The sequence below is a fragment of the Mesocricetus auratus genome, unplaced genomic scaffold, assembly GCF_017639785.1.
Source record: "Mesocricetus auratus isolate SY011 unplaced genomic scaffold, BCM_Maur_2.0 Super-Scaffold_100025, whole genome shotgun sequence".
NCBI classification, from domain to species: domain Eukaryota; kingdom Metazoa; phylum Chordata; class Mammalia; order Rodentia; family Cricetidae; genus Mesocricetus; species Mesocricetus auratus.
In genome coordinates, this window is record NW_024429206.1 from 27760001 (window position 1) to 27777547 (window position 17547).

General features: G+C 52.7%; 3 protein-coding genes across 6 annotated transcripts in view; 2 read left to right on the plus strand and 1 right to left on the minus strand.

Moving 5' to 3' along the window:
* The window catches only part of Gal3st4 (galactose-3-O-sulfotransferase 4), a 10317-nt gene extending 3866 nt beyond the window's left edge, over nucleotides 1-6451 (plus strand). For both annotated transcript variants that reach the window (XM_040731106.1, XM_013120744.3), the window contains exon 4: nucleotides 5128-6451. In XM_040731106.1, coding sequence (XP_040587040.1) covers nucleotides 5128-6129 — 1002 coding nt within the window. In that variant the 3' untranslated portion in view covers nucleotides 6130-6451. The remainder of the gene's footprint in view (nucleotides 1-5127) is intronic.
* Nucleotides 6452-7495: 1044 nt separating this feature from the next.
* Trappc14 (trafficking protein particle complex subunit 14) lies at nucleotides 7496-11629 on the plus strand. The gene is made up of 11 exons (XM_021233138.2): nucleotides 7496-8032; nucleotides 8278-8373; nucleotides 8472-8601; nucleotides 8696-8782; nucleotides 8922-9042; nucleotides 9131-9278; nucleotides 9578-9660; nucleotides 9743-9906; nucleotides 10346-10500; nucleotides 10630-10823; nucleotides 10925-11629. Exons 1-11 carry the CDS (start codon nucleotides 7619-7621, stop codon nucleotides 11076-11078), a joined length of 1746 nt encoding a protein of 581 aa, XP_021088797.1. The 5' UTR covers nucleotides 7496-7618; the 3' UTR covers nucleotides 11079-11629.
* Nucleotides 11630-11965: 336 nt separating this feature from the next.
* On the minus strand, nucleotides 11966-15031 carry Lamtor4 (late endosomal/lysosomal adaptor, MAPK and MTOR activator 4). 3 transcript variants are annotated; one of them, XM_005080433.4, is made up of 4 exons: nucleotides 14880-15031; nucleotides 14376-14456; nucleotides 12532-12649; nucleotides 11966-12281 (listed from the first exon to the last, which is right to left on the minus strand). In XM_005080433.4, the coding sequence occupies exons 1-4, from the start codon at nucleotides 14880-14882 to the stop codon at nucleotides 12184-12186; spliced, it is 300 nt and encodes a 99-aa protein (XP_005080490.1). In that variant the 5' UTR covers nucleotides 14883-15031; the 3' UTR covers nucleotides 11966-12183. The 3 variants fall into 3 exon arrangements, with proteins under 3 accessions (XP_005080490.1, XP_040587041.1, XP_021088798.1); XM_040731107.1 differs by lacking the exon at nucleotides 14880-15031 and adding an exon at nucleotides 14677-14819; XM_021233139.2 differs by lacking the exon at nucleotides 14376-14456 and having other exon boundaries at nucleotides 14880-15012.
* Between the last annotated feature and the right edge of the window lie 2516 nt (nucleotides 15032-17547).

The following is a 17547-nucleotide window of genomic DNA, read 5'->3' on the forward strand; positions in this document are numbered from 1 at the left end:
GCTGCCTGGACAGTCACCTGAAGTTCCTCTATAATGTTGGGGCATTCATCTTCAGCCTACAGGCCAAGAGTGTCTGACAGACTTCTCAGCAAAGCAGGAAATTTGAAACTGTCCTGCCTGTATTGGCAGTTTGTCATTTTCTCTGTGCCCTGCAGAATGTCTGGCAGACTCTTCCTGAAGCAGGAACCCTGTAGGACTGTAATATCTTGTTTTGCAACTTCAGCAGTCACTTTCCTGTGGGTCCTTCAGGTTCAGTTTATACAACATACAGTCAAACAGTCCAGCAAAGAGCAGTTCTTGCCCAAATGGGTCGTCTCACCATATTGAAAGCAGTTTTTTCCATAACGAGTTTCTTTGATGTCCATCTTCCTCTCTGATGTAATTGGTGTTGCCAGGAACAGTTGTGTCTCACTGTCAATCAAAACCCTAAACCATTTTAAATGCCATTTTCTGAAGGTCTTTGAAAGGTCTGAAGAATATCTATCCATCTCGAATATATCTCTGTATATCTAGAAAATTTAACTAACATAACTATAAGCCTTAACTATGATAGGTGACTATATATAATCTGTATTTAATTATATATTACATTTTAAATGAGCTATATAAACACAGTATCTAAACAAGATTAGAAATATATCTATAACAATGACCTTAAATTTGTATCAATAAATCAAAATTCATACCAATACAAAGTATTCATTTCTATATCATATTCCCCTTTTTTCTTTAGAAGGAGATTGGCTATGATCATTAACCATTTATAATCAGCCCTATTTAAATGAAAACAAACATTTATAAGCAATATTTGGGAATTTGGGCGTTGTTCTTTCCAAACTGCTTTCTACTATTTGGGGGCACTCTCAATACCATGGGGATCCTTAGAAAAACCAGAAACTTGGCCAAATCCTAACTGTAGTAGTCTGAGGCTGCATTGTCTCAGCTGTTTTGGATGCTGAATCACCTGGGCCACTGCTTTAGGGGGTCTTGCTTGATCAAACCATATAAGTCTGGAAGGAATCCACAGCTTTTCATCTTCTGTGGAAACAATAACAAAATCACTTTTCCAAAGTAACATGTCCTTAGACTTAAATTTTGAACTCAAGGCATTTTCAAAATCTATAGGTTGGATTAATCCAGCAGCGTTTATAATCAAATGTCTGTTAGCAGCTGTAGCTCTTGCCTCAGCAGCCAAACAATTCAAAGACAACACAGTAACATACAGTATCCAGACTCTCTGTGTATTTTCCATGTGGATTTTTTTATTACTCTATTTCTTTTGCTTTTATTTTTCAGTGTTTTGTTTTGTTTTGAGACAGGGTTTCTTTGTGTAACTTTAGCAGCCCTTGAATTCACTCTAAACAACAGCCTGGCCTTGAACTCACAGAGATCCACCTGCCTCTGCCTCCCCAGTGTCAGGATTAAAGGCGTGCGCCACCACACCCAGGTACTTTATTTCTTTTTTTTTTAAAGGACTTCCTCAACCTTCTCCTGACCTGGTAGGCCCACCTATGCTTCCCGCCTAGCTATGGCCAATCAGTGTTTTATTCATCAACCAATAAGAGAAACACATATACAGAAGGACGTCCTCCATCAGGTGTGCAACCCAGCACGTTGTGAATGCTAGGCAAGCCCTCTACAAAGTGAGCTAGTTCTCCAACTCAGACGTTACGACACTCACCATTAGCCCAGAATGTTCTAAAATTCATGACAGTACTTCTATCTCAGTCTCCCAGAGTGTCAGAAATACAGGTGTGAGCTACAATGTCCAGTAAACATCGAATATTCTTGATGTTTTTTGTTTTTAATGAAGTACTGGTGATTGAATCCAGGAATTCCCCAGACATGCTAGGCATGTATTTTACCACTGAGCTATATCCCCATCCCGGATTGGGCATTCTTAGAAGAAGCAGCCCATGACAAAGACACGATGATGCATGTATCACACACATGTGTATCAGGAAGAGTGTATGCAGCTAATAGAATAGCAAAAATGGCACAGACACTTCATTTTTAAACAGGCTCTTACTACATACCCTGGTATTTCCTGGAATTCTCAGCTATCCTCCTTCCTCGGCCTTCCAAAGGCTAGGGTTACCTGTGTGAGCCGCCATACCCAGCACTCCCTTGTTGAAGGCAGAACAGGATTGTGAGGGTGACTAGGGGCAGCAGGTGGCCACTGTTGTATAGTGAGGGACCGGTGTTAGGAGTGGGACAATGACAAGATCACTGAACTAAGTTCCTCCAGTGGCTGAGAGATGATCTTCATAGCCAACACCACTCATTGACAACCTACCATATTCCAGGCACTCCCGAATCCTTCCAGATATTCCAACACAGATTTATTCCTGAAGACACAGAAGCTCTGATAACATCAGTGAAATGCCAAAGTCTAACAAGCAGCCAATGGTAGGACTGGGAAAACTTATTTTTGATGCCAGGGACAGTTAACTACCTTCTGCTTTCCAAAAAAAACAGAGTTCTGGGCATTGCCCATATTAATGACCAAAAAAACAAAACAAAACAAAACATTCAGTTAAGGAAAGGCTTAATCCTTTAAAAAGGAAGTTGTGTGCCATGGTGAGTGTGGGGCAGTCAGAGGACAACCTGGTGTTAGTTCTCGCCTGCCACCTCATTTGAGAGGGGTCTTTTTTTGCAGTTTGTGGCTATATGCTCCAGGCTAACTGGTCTGTGGGCTTCTGGGGACCACCTGCCCCCGCCTCCCACCTCACCACTGGGGATCACCGAGGAGCGCTACTGCATCCACCTGCATTCTCGTGGGTCACGGGGACCCAAGCTCAGTCCTCACGCTCGCACAGCACTTTACCCCAGCCGTCTCTCCAGCCTGTCATAGCACCCTTAAAGAAACCCCAAGCTGTCTCTCCTGCCTGTCATAGCGCCCTCAAAGAAACTCCGTTTGTGTTTATTTTTTTTCCTCAGTAAACTTTCAGTGTGTTCTGTGCCCCCACTCTTAACGTGAGTGGTCATTTGTTCTCTGGCTGCCTCCTGCAGAGCTGAGGAAGGGACAGGAGTCTGGGGAATGACATTTCTTGACAATATGAGAAATATAACCATTTGTTCACTTTTGGGAGGAATGGTTAAAGACTGACAGATGCCTTGGTGCAGACTTGGGGGCTTGCTCATATAATTTCCAGATGCACAACACAACACCTTAAATTCCAAATAAGTTCCTATTCACATTTTGGAAACTGATCCAAACTTATTTTACTCGTCTAAAGATTTATTTAGGATCGGGTCTGGACAGAGCGTTCACTGGTTAAGATTTTATATGCTGCAATTGAACTAGTGTTCAGACCCCAGCACCCATATGATGAGCCAGGTATCTCTACCAATACCTGTAAGCCTCTCCAATGGGGCAGAGACAGGAGGGTCAATGGGGCTTGCTGGCATCCAGACCCGATACTAGTTTTTAAAACTCCCTGAAGAACAGACTTATTACCAACTGCCACTGTAACAGAGGAAGGTTAGATTCCATGATAAAGTCATTATCAGGGAGGAAACCTTCAGGAAGTGGAAACGGTTGTGGTAACATGTCCGTCAGTCAGCTGGGCCAAGTTATGGCACAACTCAGCCTGATTCCCAAGGTGCCTATCGAGTAATGGACACACACATCCCAGACTTTAGTCCTACCCATTTTCCAGCACAGCCCTGCCCCACCCCGTGCCCTACTTCAGGAGAGCTTTGTGTGAGTCACCTTTGTCTGGCTTGAGAACACAGCACTGCCACTGACGTCTCCCTCCTTCCACCTCGAGTAGCCTCAAGGGTCCCAGAAAAGGCATTTAACGTGTGTGTGTGTGTGTGTGTGTGTGTGTGACACGCCTTTAATTCCAGCACTCAGGAGGCAGAGGCAGGCGGATCTCTGTGAGTTAGAGGCCAGCCTGGTCTACAGAGCGAGTTCTAGGACAGCCAGAGCTACACAGAGAAACCCTGTTTAAAAACAAAACAAAGCTCAGGTGGCTGAGGCAGGAGTTCAAGATGACCTGGGCTGCCTAAGCGTGCCCTGTCTCAGAAAGGGTAGGGCTGGGGAGACAGCCTCCCAGAGCCCATGTTAGAAAGCTGGGCGTGGTAGCGGGCTCTTGTGTTCTCAGCACTGAGGAGGCAGAAACAGGCGAACCCCTGGGGCTCCCTGACTAGCCGGCCTTCCCTAGTTGCTCTCTTGCTCAGGCCAGTGAGAGATCCTGTCTTGAAAACAAAGGTGGATGATGCCTGAGATATGAGGTACCCCCCAAGTCCACATGCACAAGTGCACATGCATGAACACTCACACATATGCACACACAAAAACTGAACACAATATTTTTTGTTGAGGAGTGATGCTGCGATGATAAACGGCACACTTACTGAAAGTAAAAATAAGTATTTATTGTACAAATTCTCACAAGAGACAAACAAGTAACCCAGATGAGCCGGGTAATTTCCCGCCGCCGAACTGGAGGCCGAAAGCCGGAAAAAGAGACGGAGACTTCCGTTGTTCAGTCTTTTATACCTTCCTCCGTAATGCCCCTAGCCATGTCCAAAAGTGGGCCTGGCTAGTGACGTAGTTCACCGCCTACGTCCATATACGTCTTTAGTCCTGCCTAAAGTGGGTGTGGTTAGCGGTGCGGTAAACCGCCCTTTTATTACCTCATCTGTGTGCGCCTCTAGTAGGTCACATGGTTAATGGTGGCATTGTTTTCCTCCTACAGTAGGAGTAAACACAAAGTCTGGTTCTTAGAGGTTTCAGGTGAGTGCCAGACAGCTCCCAGGGTTCTACCTGTCTCTGCCTCCTTGGCACAGGGCTTATGGGTGAGCACCCCGTGCCTGGCTTTTACGTGCATACAGGGAGTATGCACACGGGTCCTCACGCTTGTGACTCAGCCGTTTCCTCAGCCCAAGGCAATTAGTAATCGAGAGGAGCTTTCTGTGTTCCGGATTTCTGACCGGCTGCTACCTCGAGCATTCATCTCAGTCACCTGGGTCCCCGACCACTTCCCTTTTGCAGACAAGGTGTCACATAATCTCCCAAGATCATCCAGCAAGTAAAGGAAGCTGAGTGTCCTGAGGGCTCACCAGAGCCTTAGCGTGTGCTTCTTTTCTCCTTAGTCAGGCTCTTTTTCTCCTCCGCAGGTTCTTCGGGTCATGCCTCCTGACAGCTTCTTCTTTTCCATCGTCCGAGATCCCGCGGCTCTGGCCCGTTCTGCCTTCTCCTACTATAAGTCAACCTCGTTGGCCTTCCGAAAGGCACCGTCGTTGGCAGCCTTCCTGTCCAATCCTCGAGCCTTCTACAGACCCGGGGGGCGTGGCAACCACTACGCCCGCAACTTGCTGTGGTTCGACTTTGGCTTGCCCTTCCCCCCAGAGACAAGAGTGAGTTCTCATCTACCCAGAGACCCCAACCCCCTCCAGTTGCACGCTGTGCCTTCTGGTGCTGGCCTTGGACCTCTCTTCCAGCCTACGGCCACAGTTGCAAATAGTCACCAACAGCCAGCCAGCTCTGCCCCTTCAGACTCTGGGCCCTCATCTTTCATCCAGTGGGGTCTGGCCTGGTTGGACTCTGTCTTTGACTTGGTCATGGTGGCCGAATACTTTGACGAGTCACTGGTTCTGCTGGCAGACGCCCTGTGCTGGGGTCTGGATGACGTGGTGGGCTTCATGCACAACGCTCAGGCTTCCGGAAGTGAGCAGAGGCTCAGCGCTGCCAATAAGAGCGTGGTGAGTGAGGAGCAGCAGCTGACTGCACGGGCCCGAGCGTGGAACAATCTAGACTGGGCTCTTTACACTCACTTCAACCGGAGTCTGTGGGCACGGATACGGCAGTATGGCCAGAGTCGGCTGCAGCGTGCTGTGGCTGAGCTCCGGGCTCGAAGAGAAGCTCTGGCTAAGCGTTGCCTGATGGGAGGCGAGGCTTTAGACCCCAAATACATCACGGATGTAAGGCTCCGCCCTTTACAGTTCGGTTCAGCTAAGGTTCTGGGCTATGTACTTCAGAGTGGACTGAGCCAGAAGGATCGAGAGGAATGTGAACGCTTGGCTACCCCTGAGCTACAGTACAAAGACAAACTTGATGCCAAGCAGTTTCCCCCTACAGTCTCCCTGCCTCTCAAGACTCCAAGGACACTGCCCCCATAGGACACAAGGTGCATCTTCGCCCCCTCACAAGGAATAGGAAATTTGCTTTAAGGCGAGACAGGAGTTGTCTGGCCTTTCTGTAGGAATTCCAGCAACATCTGCTCCCGCCCCCAGCTGCTCACTTTGTCTCTTCAAGTTTCGAGACAGGTTCGTGTAGCAGTTTCCCCAAAGCCCCCTGGAGGGGCAAAAGAATGAGCCAGAGAAAGTTTAGGATATGGTATATCCATTTCTCTATGAAATATTTGTTGTGGAGCCGTGTTGATTTCACTGTGAAAACATTTGTTGGATGAATAAATGCTATGAAACACTGATTTTTAAAAAATGATTAGATTTATTTTCTTGTGAACAAGTGCTTTGGCTGCATGGGTGAATGTGCACCACACACATGACGAGAACGGAAGTTTCAGATGGCTGTGAGCCACCACGTGGGTGACGGGACCCAAACCCTGGTCCTCTGCAAGAGCAGCCAGTGCTCTTGACCTCAGAGCCATCTCTCCAGCCCCCTGTGGTTTGTTTATGTAGGGCTCTCAAGGGGGCAGGGATGGAGAATCTTTGGTTGGATAAACTGGACTGCAAAGGTTCTTTCTCTTAATGTTTCCTCAAGACTGGAAATACAGCCCAGTGGTAAAACGACTGACTAGCATAAGGCTGAGACTTAGGTATGCCAGTAACACACACACACTCATAGCACACACTCACACAGCACACACACACAGCACACACACCACTCACTCACACACAGCACACACTCACACACAGCACACACTCACCACACACTCACACAGCACACACTCTCACTCACACCACTCACTCACACACAGCACACACTCACACACAGCACACACTCACACACAGCACACACTCACCACTCACTCACACAGCACACACACACTCACACCAAACACATTCACACACATACCACACACTCACACACACTCACCCAAAACAACCGCCACAACAAAAGTCCAAGGAAAAGACGGGGTGTCCACACACTGACGACAACACCTGTGATGTCCGGAGCATGGAGCCAAGCGCATGAAAAGTCTGAGTTCACCCTCGGCCAGACAGGGGGTCTAAGGCCAGCTTGGGTACGGGAAAGCCTGTCCTAAAGAGGAAATCAGGGAAGAGAGTAAGGGAGAGAGAAAAGACAGGGGGAAGGGGGAAGGGAGGAGGGCAAATAAAAACGCATCCCACCCAAAGAAGCGCGTCCACCTGCAAACACCCCGGCAGCCGGCACCCACGGCCCCGACGTCCGCGACCCACACTCGGTGGCCACGCCCCTTTCCTTCCGCTTCCGGTCTTTCTCCAGCCTTTCGGCCCTGCACCCCAGTTCCGGCACCGCCGGGTCCGGGTTCCGGGTTCGTTTCCCCGGTTTCCGGGCCGGGCTGGTGTCTCGCGCTGCCGGGCGGAGCGGCGGCCCTCGGGTGCCCCCGCCGGCCCCGCGCCTCCCCGCCGGCCCGGCCTCGGTCGGCGCCGCCTTCCCCGCCCGATGGAGTCCCAGTGCGACTACTCGATGTATTTCCCGGCCGTGCCGCTGCCGCCGCGCGCCGAGCTGGCCGGGGACCCGGGCCGGTACCGGACGCTGCCCCGGCGCAACCATCTGTACCTGGGGGAGACGGTCCGCTTCCTGCTGGTGCTGCGCTGCCGCGGCGGCGCGGGGCCCGGCGGCGGCGGCGGAGGCGCGGCCTTGGCGTCCCGAGGGGCCTGGGCCGAGCTGGCCACTGCCCTGGCCGCCCTGGCCTCGGTCAGCGCCGGAGGGGGGCCGCCGGGGGGCGGCGGCGCCGGCGACCAGGACGCCGAGCCCCCGGGGGGAGGGGACCCAGGGGGCGGGGGCCTGTTTCGAGGCTGCAGCCCCCTTCTCACCCACGGCCCGGGCCCTGCTACCTCAGGGGGAGCGACCACGGTGAGGATCTCCGGGTGACGGGGCTGAGGGGGGCGTTTGCCGGGGCCACAGAGGCAGTTTGGGGCGTGCACTCTTCAGGGACCTGACGCAGGAGTCCGATGACAGCATTTGTCCTGCCTTGCGGAGGGACCTCAGACGGGAGGCGGATGACAGCGAGGGGGAGGGCGTTAGGGCTTGCAGAGAGGTTGAAGGAGCCTGCATCTCTGATGCCCTCCTGACCTCCTCGCCCCTCTCACAACCCCTAGCTGCCCGTGGAAGAGCCGATCGTGTCCACGGATGAGGTCATTTTCCCACTCACTGTTTCACTGGATAGACTGCCCCCAGGGACACCCAAGGCCAAGGTAGGATGACAGAGCTGGAGCTGTTGCCCTACGGTTCAGACGACATTTCACGACCCATCCGTCAGTCCTGATCATGGTCCGCTGATTCCTGCGCCTAGATCGTAGTGACCGTGTGGAAGCGGGAGGGCGAGGCCCCAGAAGTCAGGGATCAAGGCTACCTGCGCTTGCTACAGACTCGATCACCTGGGGAGACTTTCCGTGGCGAACAGAGCGCCTTCAAGGCCCAAGGTGGGGGAGGGCTGGGCCTTGGAGGAGGGAGGGGTAGCTTAGGGGCCGCGCCGGAGGAGCTGCGAGGCTGATCGCTTGTTTGGTCCCTCTGCAGTGAGCACCTTGCTGACGCTGCTCCCACCCCCAGTTCTGAAATGCCGGCAGTTCACTGTGGCTGGGAAACACTTGACCGTGCTCAAGGGTGAGCGGCTCTGCTGGCTCAGGGCTTGGATAGCAGCAAGGGAGTGGACTGGGGGCCGTGATGGGTCCCTTATTCTAGGTAAAGGTGGGCTTGGGGACGAGGGGGTCTCACTGCTCTGAATTGGGCTGGTTCCTCCCAGTGCTGAACAGCTCTTCCCAGGAAGAGATCTCCATCTGGGATATCCGAATCCTCCCCAACTTCAATGCCAGTTATCTGCCTGTCATGCCCGATGGCTCTGTACTTCTGGTGGACAATGTCTGGTGAGGTCCTGGGGAGGGAGAGGCTGATGAGCGGTGGGGACAGAGATGGGACATGACAAGCTCATGAACTGCCTTCCTTCTGAACCAGTCACCAGTCTGGGGAAGTGTCCATGGGCTCCTTCTGTCGGCTTCCTGGCACCTCTGGCTACTTCCCTTGTCCACTTAGCGCCCTGGAGGAACACAACTTCCTGTTTCAGCTGAGAGGGGGTGAGCAGCCCCCTCCTGGGGCCAAGGAGGTGAGCGGGCGTGCTCTCATAAGTGATGAGAACGGTAGGAACTGGACGTACGGCTCAGTTGGTAGAGCGCTGGCCTGTGGGACACGGGTGCTGCCTCACGCACAAGTCAGGTGTAATGGCATGTGCCTGCTGTGATCCCTGTGCTTGGGAGGGCAGGAGGGGCTCAGAAGTTCAGGGCCGTCCCCAGCTATGTGAGGGGTTGGAGACCAGGCTCAGAGAAAAGAGAATGGAAGGGAAAGGCTGTGGGCTTAGAGAAGAAAGCCCTGAACATGGGGAGTCTCCCTGTGTCCTGTCTGCAGGGTCTTGAAGTCCCCTTGATTGCCGTGGTTCAGTGGTCCACCCCAAAACTGCCCTTCACCCAGAGCATCTATACCCACTACCGGTGAGTGTGGAGACCCACGAGCCAGCTTTCTGCTCTCCTGTGCCTAACACACACACCCAGCCTCCTCTTCCACTGCTCCTAGTCTGCCCAGTGTCCGCCTAGACCGCCCCTGCTTTGTGATGACTGCTTCTTGTGAATCCCCTGTCCGGACCTACGAGCGGTTCACTGTCACCTACACGCTGCTCAACAACCTCCAAGACTTCCTTGCTGTGAGGCTTGTGTGGACCCCGGAACACGCACAGGCTGGTGGGTCCCCTGCCAGGCTGAGACCTCGTGCCCTGGGAGGGTCAGGGAAAGGAAGAGGTAGGATATGGAGAACAGTTCAGGGTGGTGTCAGGGTGACTGCAGTACCCGGATGGCTGTGCTAGTCATCTAGGGTCACAGATGGGGAGTGAGATAGGCCGTGTGCAGAGACACTGATCTGTGCTTCCGGGTACAAATTCTGACTTTGGTAAGTTACTCCATCTCTCTGGGCTTCTCATGGCTTCTTATGCATATTAACGAGTTAGAACAGACCCCAGCACACAGCATTAACTACCCCTGTCTATAACCCTCAGCAAAACATAACATTGACTCAGTTTACTCCACAGAGCACGGTGCGAATTAAATGCCTCCATGCTGGTAAAGGCCTGTGGGAGCTGAGGAAAGCTTTCTCGTGTTCACGCGTGCCTGTCTCTGTCCCCAGGAAGGCAGCTGTGTGAGGAAGAGCGTCGGGCTATGCAGGCAGCCCTAGACTCCATCGTCTGCCACACACCCCTCAACAACCTCGGCTTCTCCCGGAAGGGCAGCGCCCTTACCTTCAGTGTGGCCTTCCAGGCCCTGAGGACGGGGCTCTTTGAGGTGGGCCCGGTGTTGGGTGAACGGTGGGGCCTCCTAGCTTCTAGGGGGGACGAATGTCTTGGGTAGCCCTGCGGGCGGGCACGGGGCGGGCACGGGGAGCTGGGTGTGAAGGTCTGCGTCTGCCTGCAGCTGAGCCAGCACATGAAACTCAAGCTGCAGTTCACCGCCAGTGTGTCCCACCCTCCGCCCGAGGCCCGGCCCCTGTCCCGCAAGAGCAGCCCCAGCAGCCCAGCTGTGCGGGACCTGGTGGAGAGACACCAGGCCAGCCTGGGCCGGTCTCAGTCCTTCTCCCACCAGCAGCCCTCCCGGAGCCACCTCATGAGGTGAGGGCCTGCGCACGCGCGTCAGTGTGACCCCGGGGGGGGGGGCTGCGAGGGGGGCTGCACCTCCCAGAGCCCACAGCCTCGCTCGCGTCTTCTCCCAGGTCTGGCAGCGTGATGGAACGCCGGGCCATCACACCCCCTGTGGCCTCCCCTGTGGGCCGCCCTCTGTACCTGCCCCCGGACAAGGCTGTGCTTTCTCTAGACAAGATTGCCAAGCGCGAGTGTAAAGTCCTGGTGGTGGAGCCTGTCAAGTAGCGGTAGTCTGCTCGCTCAGCTCCAAACACTCCAGAAGCCCTGAGCCCCCGGAGGGCTCCTTGTCCCTAGGCTGCGCCTCCCACCGCAGGCAGAGAGGCCCTGCAGGTTGCCTGTCTGTGTCTGCTGAGAGATGAGGGCAGAAACTGTGAAACGGGCAGCGTGGCCCCAGCTCAGCCAACAGTATTCCCCAAGTTCTCTGGGGGGCTGGTCCCACCCAGCAGGGCAGGGCTGCAGGCTGCCCCATCTCCGTCTGTCCCGAGTTTACAGTGTATTCTCCTCATTCCTGCTCAATCCTCTCTGCCTCGGGAATTCCCCCCACCCACCCGCAGGGCTGAGATTAGAGGGTGGTAGTGGTAAAGGGACCCGACAATGACAGTGACTCCTGGCTCAGGGGTTGGGGCATAGCTAGGTGGCCTCTTTCTGCCCCTCGTGTTTACGTTGCAGTCTAAAGCACTTTAAGTTCCATTTTCTTGGTTTTTTTTTTTTGTCTGTTCTGTAACTTATTCTCTGACTACATCATCCACCTGAAGTAAAACTGTTAAAGCTGTTCAGGAGGGAGTATGAGTGTTGTCTGTGTGATGATCACAGGGGAGACCGCCTTCAGTGGACAGACAGCTGTCTCCTTATCCACTTTGGTTTTTTGGAAACGCCCTAGACTGGCCTTGAAAGCACTGCGGCCCCCAGGCTGTCTGAGACCTGCATGTCACGTGCTAGGGTGACCAACGTGCTCCACACGTCTCCAGTTGAGCTGTGTGATGCCTGCGGCTGGTCTTGTCCCACTGATGGACTGAGAGGTGTGGCTGTCTCCATAGACGGTGGAAGACAGGCACAAGACGTGACCCCAGGCCCAAGCGCACAAAGCAATCTGCACACACCCTGAGCCCTAGAAAGGTCGGACTGCTGTTTATTACGCAGAAGGGCAGAAAGGAAGGGATCCTCTTGCCACAGTTTCCCTTAGGTAGAAATCGCTAAGCCTTTGTGCCTTGACTGGGGGTGAGGAGGTGGCGAGCACAGGCCCAGTTCCAGCAGCGGGAAGGGTAGAGGACGGTGCCCCCATCACAGGCCCACGCGACAGTCCACTTCTCCAGCCAGTGCCTTCTGCAGCTCAGACGTCAATAGGATCCCGGCCTCGGTTCTGCCTCTTCACCACAAACACCCTCTGTCCGGACACAGTCACCAGCAGCGTGTGCTCACCAAACACCACTGGGAAGGGAAGGATGCAGTGAGTGGGTGCAGTGACCTCCATGGCGTCACAGCAAAATTGTGGGATGGGACAAAGTAATTACGCAGTTCACAGAGGAGAGGCGGCCGTGAAAACCCTTCTCACTCTTGTTACCGAAGTTGAACCAGGAGAAACTGAGAGTCAGTGGGATGAAGGCAGATACTCTTCCTTCCCTAAGCAGAGAAGCCTCTAGAAGCAACCCTCCCCGTACCTCCACCAGAAGCAGCTCACCAGATAGGCGCTTGAAAGGGACATTGGTGCCGTGGTGCAGCCGGAAGCCGCAGGCTGTGCTGACCAGCTCTGAGATGGTACTGGCCGCCTGCTCATCATTCTCAAGGTCCCCAGAAGACTGCATGTGGATGGAGGGGTAGGGGCAAAATTAGAGCCTAGAGTTGGGAACAAAGTCACGGCACAGGACGTCGGGCTCCCACACCTGCCATGGCCTCCCGCAGTCCCAAGTTGCCTGGCACTGGAAAAACTCCGCCTAAAGCTTCATGATGGCGTTGCCTTCCCTGTGCCATCCTGTTTCTTGTCCTGAAACAGCAAGCTTCACTTGCAACTCTACCACACCCCCAACCTCCCTAGGCAGGGGCTCTACCACTGAGCCACGCCCAGCCCCTCACCTGGGTTGCTGGCAGGTGTCCCACCACTGAGCTAACCATCCAGTCTTTAGAGGCCCCTCCTGTCCCCAGTCTTCCCACTTGTCCTGTCTGTGGCTATGAAGCAGAAACACCCACTTTGTCTTTGAAGCTTCCCCTCAGGCTATTCCTTGGGTAAATGGCAGGACAGTACTCCAGACTGCCTCAACTTCCTCTTCCCACCACTTATAAGTGGACCCATTACTAGGCTTAGTTCCTTTTGCTCTCAGTTTCCCCATCTGTATATTGGGGTCAGCCAGACCTATCTTATGGGCTTGTGAAAGTTTTACGAGAAAACAACGAGAGCACTGTGTACCCCATAATAAATGTTCTATATAAGTTTATCAGACCACCTTAAACTCAGCGTCTACAGTCAAGGCCATCAAATTTTCCCTTCGCTACCTCCCTGGCTGGCTTCCTTTCTCACTTGTTCAGGCACCGCAGTATTTTTCTGGTCTTCCCAGTTCAGAGTCTTACTGGATGGCTACTTCAGAAAGGTAATGTACCTGTGTGAGTACTTTCATCTAGTTACTACCAACACATATTAGCACCTCTCCGCTCTGTGGAGATGGCTTAGTAAAGAACACATGCTGTACAAGCAAGAGGACCTGAGTTCAAATCCCCAGCCAGGCTTGGCCACACTTGAAACCCCAGCACTGTGGGGGCACAGACAGGTTGATTGATGGGGCTTGCTCGGGGCTGCCTGCCTAGCTCGGGCTAGGGAAATAAGGCAAAGAGTGCTAAGAGGGACCCCAAAGTCCTGTACCGGCCCTGAGTAAGCTTTTCCTCATTCACAGCCTTCTGCCCTTGTAACTCAGCTCGATTCCTGCCTCCAAAGGATTCTTGGAAAAAAAAAAAAACCCAAACAGTTCTAGGGGCAGGTGAAATGGTTCAGAGCATAAAAGTGCTTGCCTTGGTGCCTGAAGACCTGAGTTCAAGCCCCAGCCTCAGGACCCACATATTGGAAGCAGACCTCACTCCTGAAGGTTGTCCTCTGACATCCACCGGCTGTGGCACCCATGTGCACCCCCATGGGAGTTTTAAAGAAACACCAAATAAAAGCAAACTCATTGTATGATTTTAGAAAAGTTGGTTAACATTTTTTTGAGGCACGGTTAAGTGTAGCCAAGGATTACTCTGATCCTCCTGTCTCCACCTTCCAAGTGTTGGGATGATGGCTTATGTCTCACCATGTTCGATTTTATGCAGTACTGGGGATTGAACCCATGGCTTTGTGCGTGCTAAGCAAATGAACTCTCGCACTGAGCTACCTACCCAGCCAAGCGTTTGGTAACAAACCTCTTTTGATACCATAAAGCAAGAGACTTGGATCAGCGGGAATAAAGTGGGCAATGTCTGAAGGGATTTCTGGCTGTGTACCCCGAAAGGACACCGCCCCCGCCCCGTGCGCACGCGCCTCGCTTTCCCACAACGCACCGCCAGCACTGCACCTTCGCTCAGCACCAGGTAGCCAAGCTGGTCTGGGATTCGCTCCAGCCCCTGGGTCAGTGCGGACGTCTAGTGGGTAAGGAGGCAAAGGGTGAGACGCCCGACAGCCGGGATAAGGCCCCTCTAGACCCTCCAAGTGGCTTGGAACACTGAGTCCCCATCCGCGGTCACCACTGGACCCCCGAGCTCTTCCACCGGTCGCCTACGCGACCCAGGAGGCCTTCCTAGCCCCCTAGTCCCTCCTCGCGGCCCCTCTCACTCCGGCCCCCTTGTGCTCCGCCCCTGGTACCATCTAGGCCACTCCCCAGCCGCAGAACACCCGGTGGCAGAGCCTTCTCCATCCCTCTCTGTCGCATCCCTCCCATCTCCGTTCCTTTTCAGTCCCAGGAGGTGACAGGGGAGTGCGGGCCATAAGGGGGCAACCGAAGCTCGGTGGACGGGGACGCGGAGCCCTGGGCGTGCGCGCCCGCGCATGCGTCCTCACTCACTCACCATCGCAGCGGTAGGCGCCCGGGAGCCGTCTACCGGGTAGGTAGCTTCCGGGCCCAGGCTCGGGTCAGGTGGTTTCAGCCGCTGCCTCTAGCCCAGCCCTTCGCGAGCCGATTGGAGGGCGGGTACCACATCAGACTTCATCAGCCACTGCGGAGCGCCGCTCCCGGACGCACTCGCCGATTGGTTGCATTTCCCCCAAAGAGTCCGCGGGTCAGTGGGCGGGGCGGGACACACCCCCACCTCCCGCTCTACGAATGTGCGCACGCGCGCCCAGGGCTTGCGCGCGGAGGTGCAGAAACTAAAGCAAAGTAGTGATTTAAGTAAGGGAGTTCTCCTTAGGTGTCCTGCTTCCCGCTGAAATGGGAAACTAACGTGAAAGACGGTGGGGTGCATATGAAAAGATGTTCACAATGTTACTTTTCTGTCTTGACGAGGTAGTTGTAAGAGTGAGTTTAATTCCCGAATACGAGTGGGTAATTAAATTATGTGCATACCCACAATGGCATATGTCCAATACAAGGGAATAAAGTCCTGGCATACAGTGTAGCATGAGAACCTGGAAAACATGATCCATGATGGAGAAAGCAGGCTGGAGAGACGGCTCCAGAGACCACTCAGCTAAATAGCGAGTTCAAAGTCAGCCTGAGCTACCTATCAGACCCTGAACAATGCACACACTTCTGGCAAATCCAGGAAAACTGGAAGCTTGTTAGCCGTTGGTAGTGGAGCAAGAGAACACAAGGAGTGACTGTTGGTGAGTTTGGTGGGGTTTTTGTTGTTGTTTTTTAGGGGGCAGGGTGATTTAGGTTTTGGAATTTGTGTTGAAGACCGCACATCTTTGTGATTTATGAATGTGCCGAAGTCACCGAATCATATATTTTGAAAGAGTTTTAAGATGTGTGGATTACACCCCACCCCTCTCTTCAGTGCGGACAAGCAAAATCAGGGCCTTGAGTGTGCTGGGCAAGTGCCCTACAGCTGGGATACTCCGTTGCACAAATCCTAGCTCAGCAATGAAAGCCCTTGGTTCAGAATCCTCCTGTTTTAGAAAAAGCAGCCGAGCAGAGGAAAGACATGCCTTTTAGAATGAGGTACGACTGTAGCCACGGCTCGGAGTTCCAACACTTGCTTAGCATGCACAAGCCCCAAATTCAATATGTAAATTCAATCTGTAAAAAAATACCGGACCAGGGCTGGCAGGATGGCTCAGCAGGCAAAGGCTCTCGCCGCCAAGCCTGCTATCCACTGGGTCCCACACTGTGAAAGGAAACAGCCGCCCCCACAAGTTGTGCCCTGACCTCCACATGTGAGCCATGGCACGCATGGCCACACTCACACGGACATATTCTTAATAAGTTAGCAGAAACAGTATAATTACAATGTCAAATTTAACCGGGTGTGGTGACGCATACCTATGATCCCATACTCGGGTGTGACGTGGGAGGATCTTGACTTCCAGGAGATTGTCTCTCAAGAGTTTTGAATTAGTGGAGATTGTCAAGAGAAAGTTATTCAGAGACGCTGAATATGCAAGACCTTCCCTGGTCTTAGATACTCATGATTCGTAGGAATTACATTTCCTGTTTGTTTTGATACAGGGCTTCATGTAGCTCAGGCAAGCCTTGAGCTCCTGACGCTCCTGTTTCCACTTCCTACGTGCAGAGGTTACAGCTGTGTGCTTACCACAGCTGGCTAGGGACAGCTTTTTTTTTTTTGCATATATCAGAGCATTTTCATCTATATGCATTCATATAAAACTCCTTGTTTATAACCCCATAATAGTGTCCCCTTATCCTAGCTGTGATAACTCCGTGCTGCAGATGGGGGAAGGGCAGAGGCTGAGCCTTGCTTCCAAGCATATGACTGGCCCGTGGCAGGCTCAGTTTCTACTCTTGGTTTTCTGATGCCAAGGTCGATGCTTTTCCTCTGCTCTACGGACCAATTGTGCAGATCTTTTAAACTACATCTCACCTTTTTAATCGCAGTTGAATAAACCATCCAAGAACAGTTCTTATTCAAGAAGGAACTGAGGTTCTAAAGAGCTTGCTTGGGGGTTAAGACCATGTGCTGGTCTTCCAGAGGACCTGCTTTGGTTCCCAGCACCCATGTCAGGTAACCCACAAGCTCTAACTCCACGGGATCTTCTCTCTTCAGGCTCTGTGGACATGTGCACGAATACACACACACACACACACACACACACATTTTTAAAAAAACTATAAGTAATAATTTTTAAAAGGGCATGAAGTCAGAAGGCAAAGTTTTCATTTCCTTTCAGGCATAGTGTCAGACATGGCTATTAACATGGAGACTGTTAACAACACATAGAATACTGATTTTCAACAGCAGACCATCCAGGTAATAACATAAAGTACATTTAATTTCACCACAAAACTTCCTCCTGACATTTTTATTAATACAGGAGAACTCTTTGCAAGGCTGTCCGTATTCATCACTCGGGACTCTTTCCTTTTGCAATAGCTTGGTGCACACTACTCATGTTGACGCTGATGTTTCTTGTTCCGTCAACAAATGTGTGTGTGTGTGTGTGTGTGTTGGGCATTTCCTGCGTACCAAACACTCTCCTTAAAACTGGCAGGTACAGCGCAGGGACTCCCCCCCCCCCCCGCCCCCACACACACACCCAGACACGATCTCGTGCAGGCTC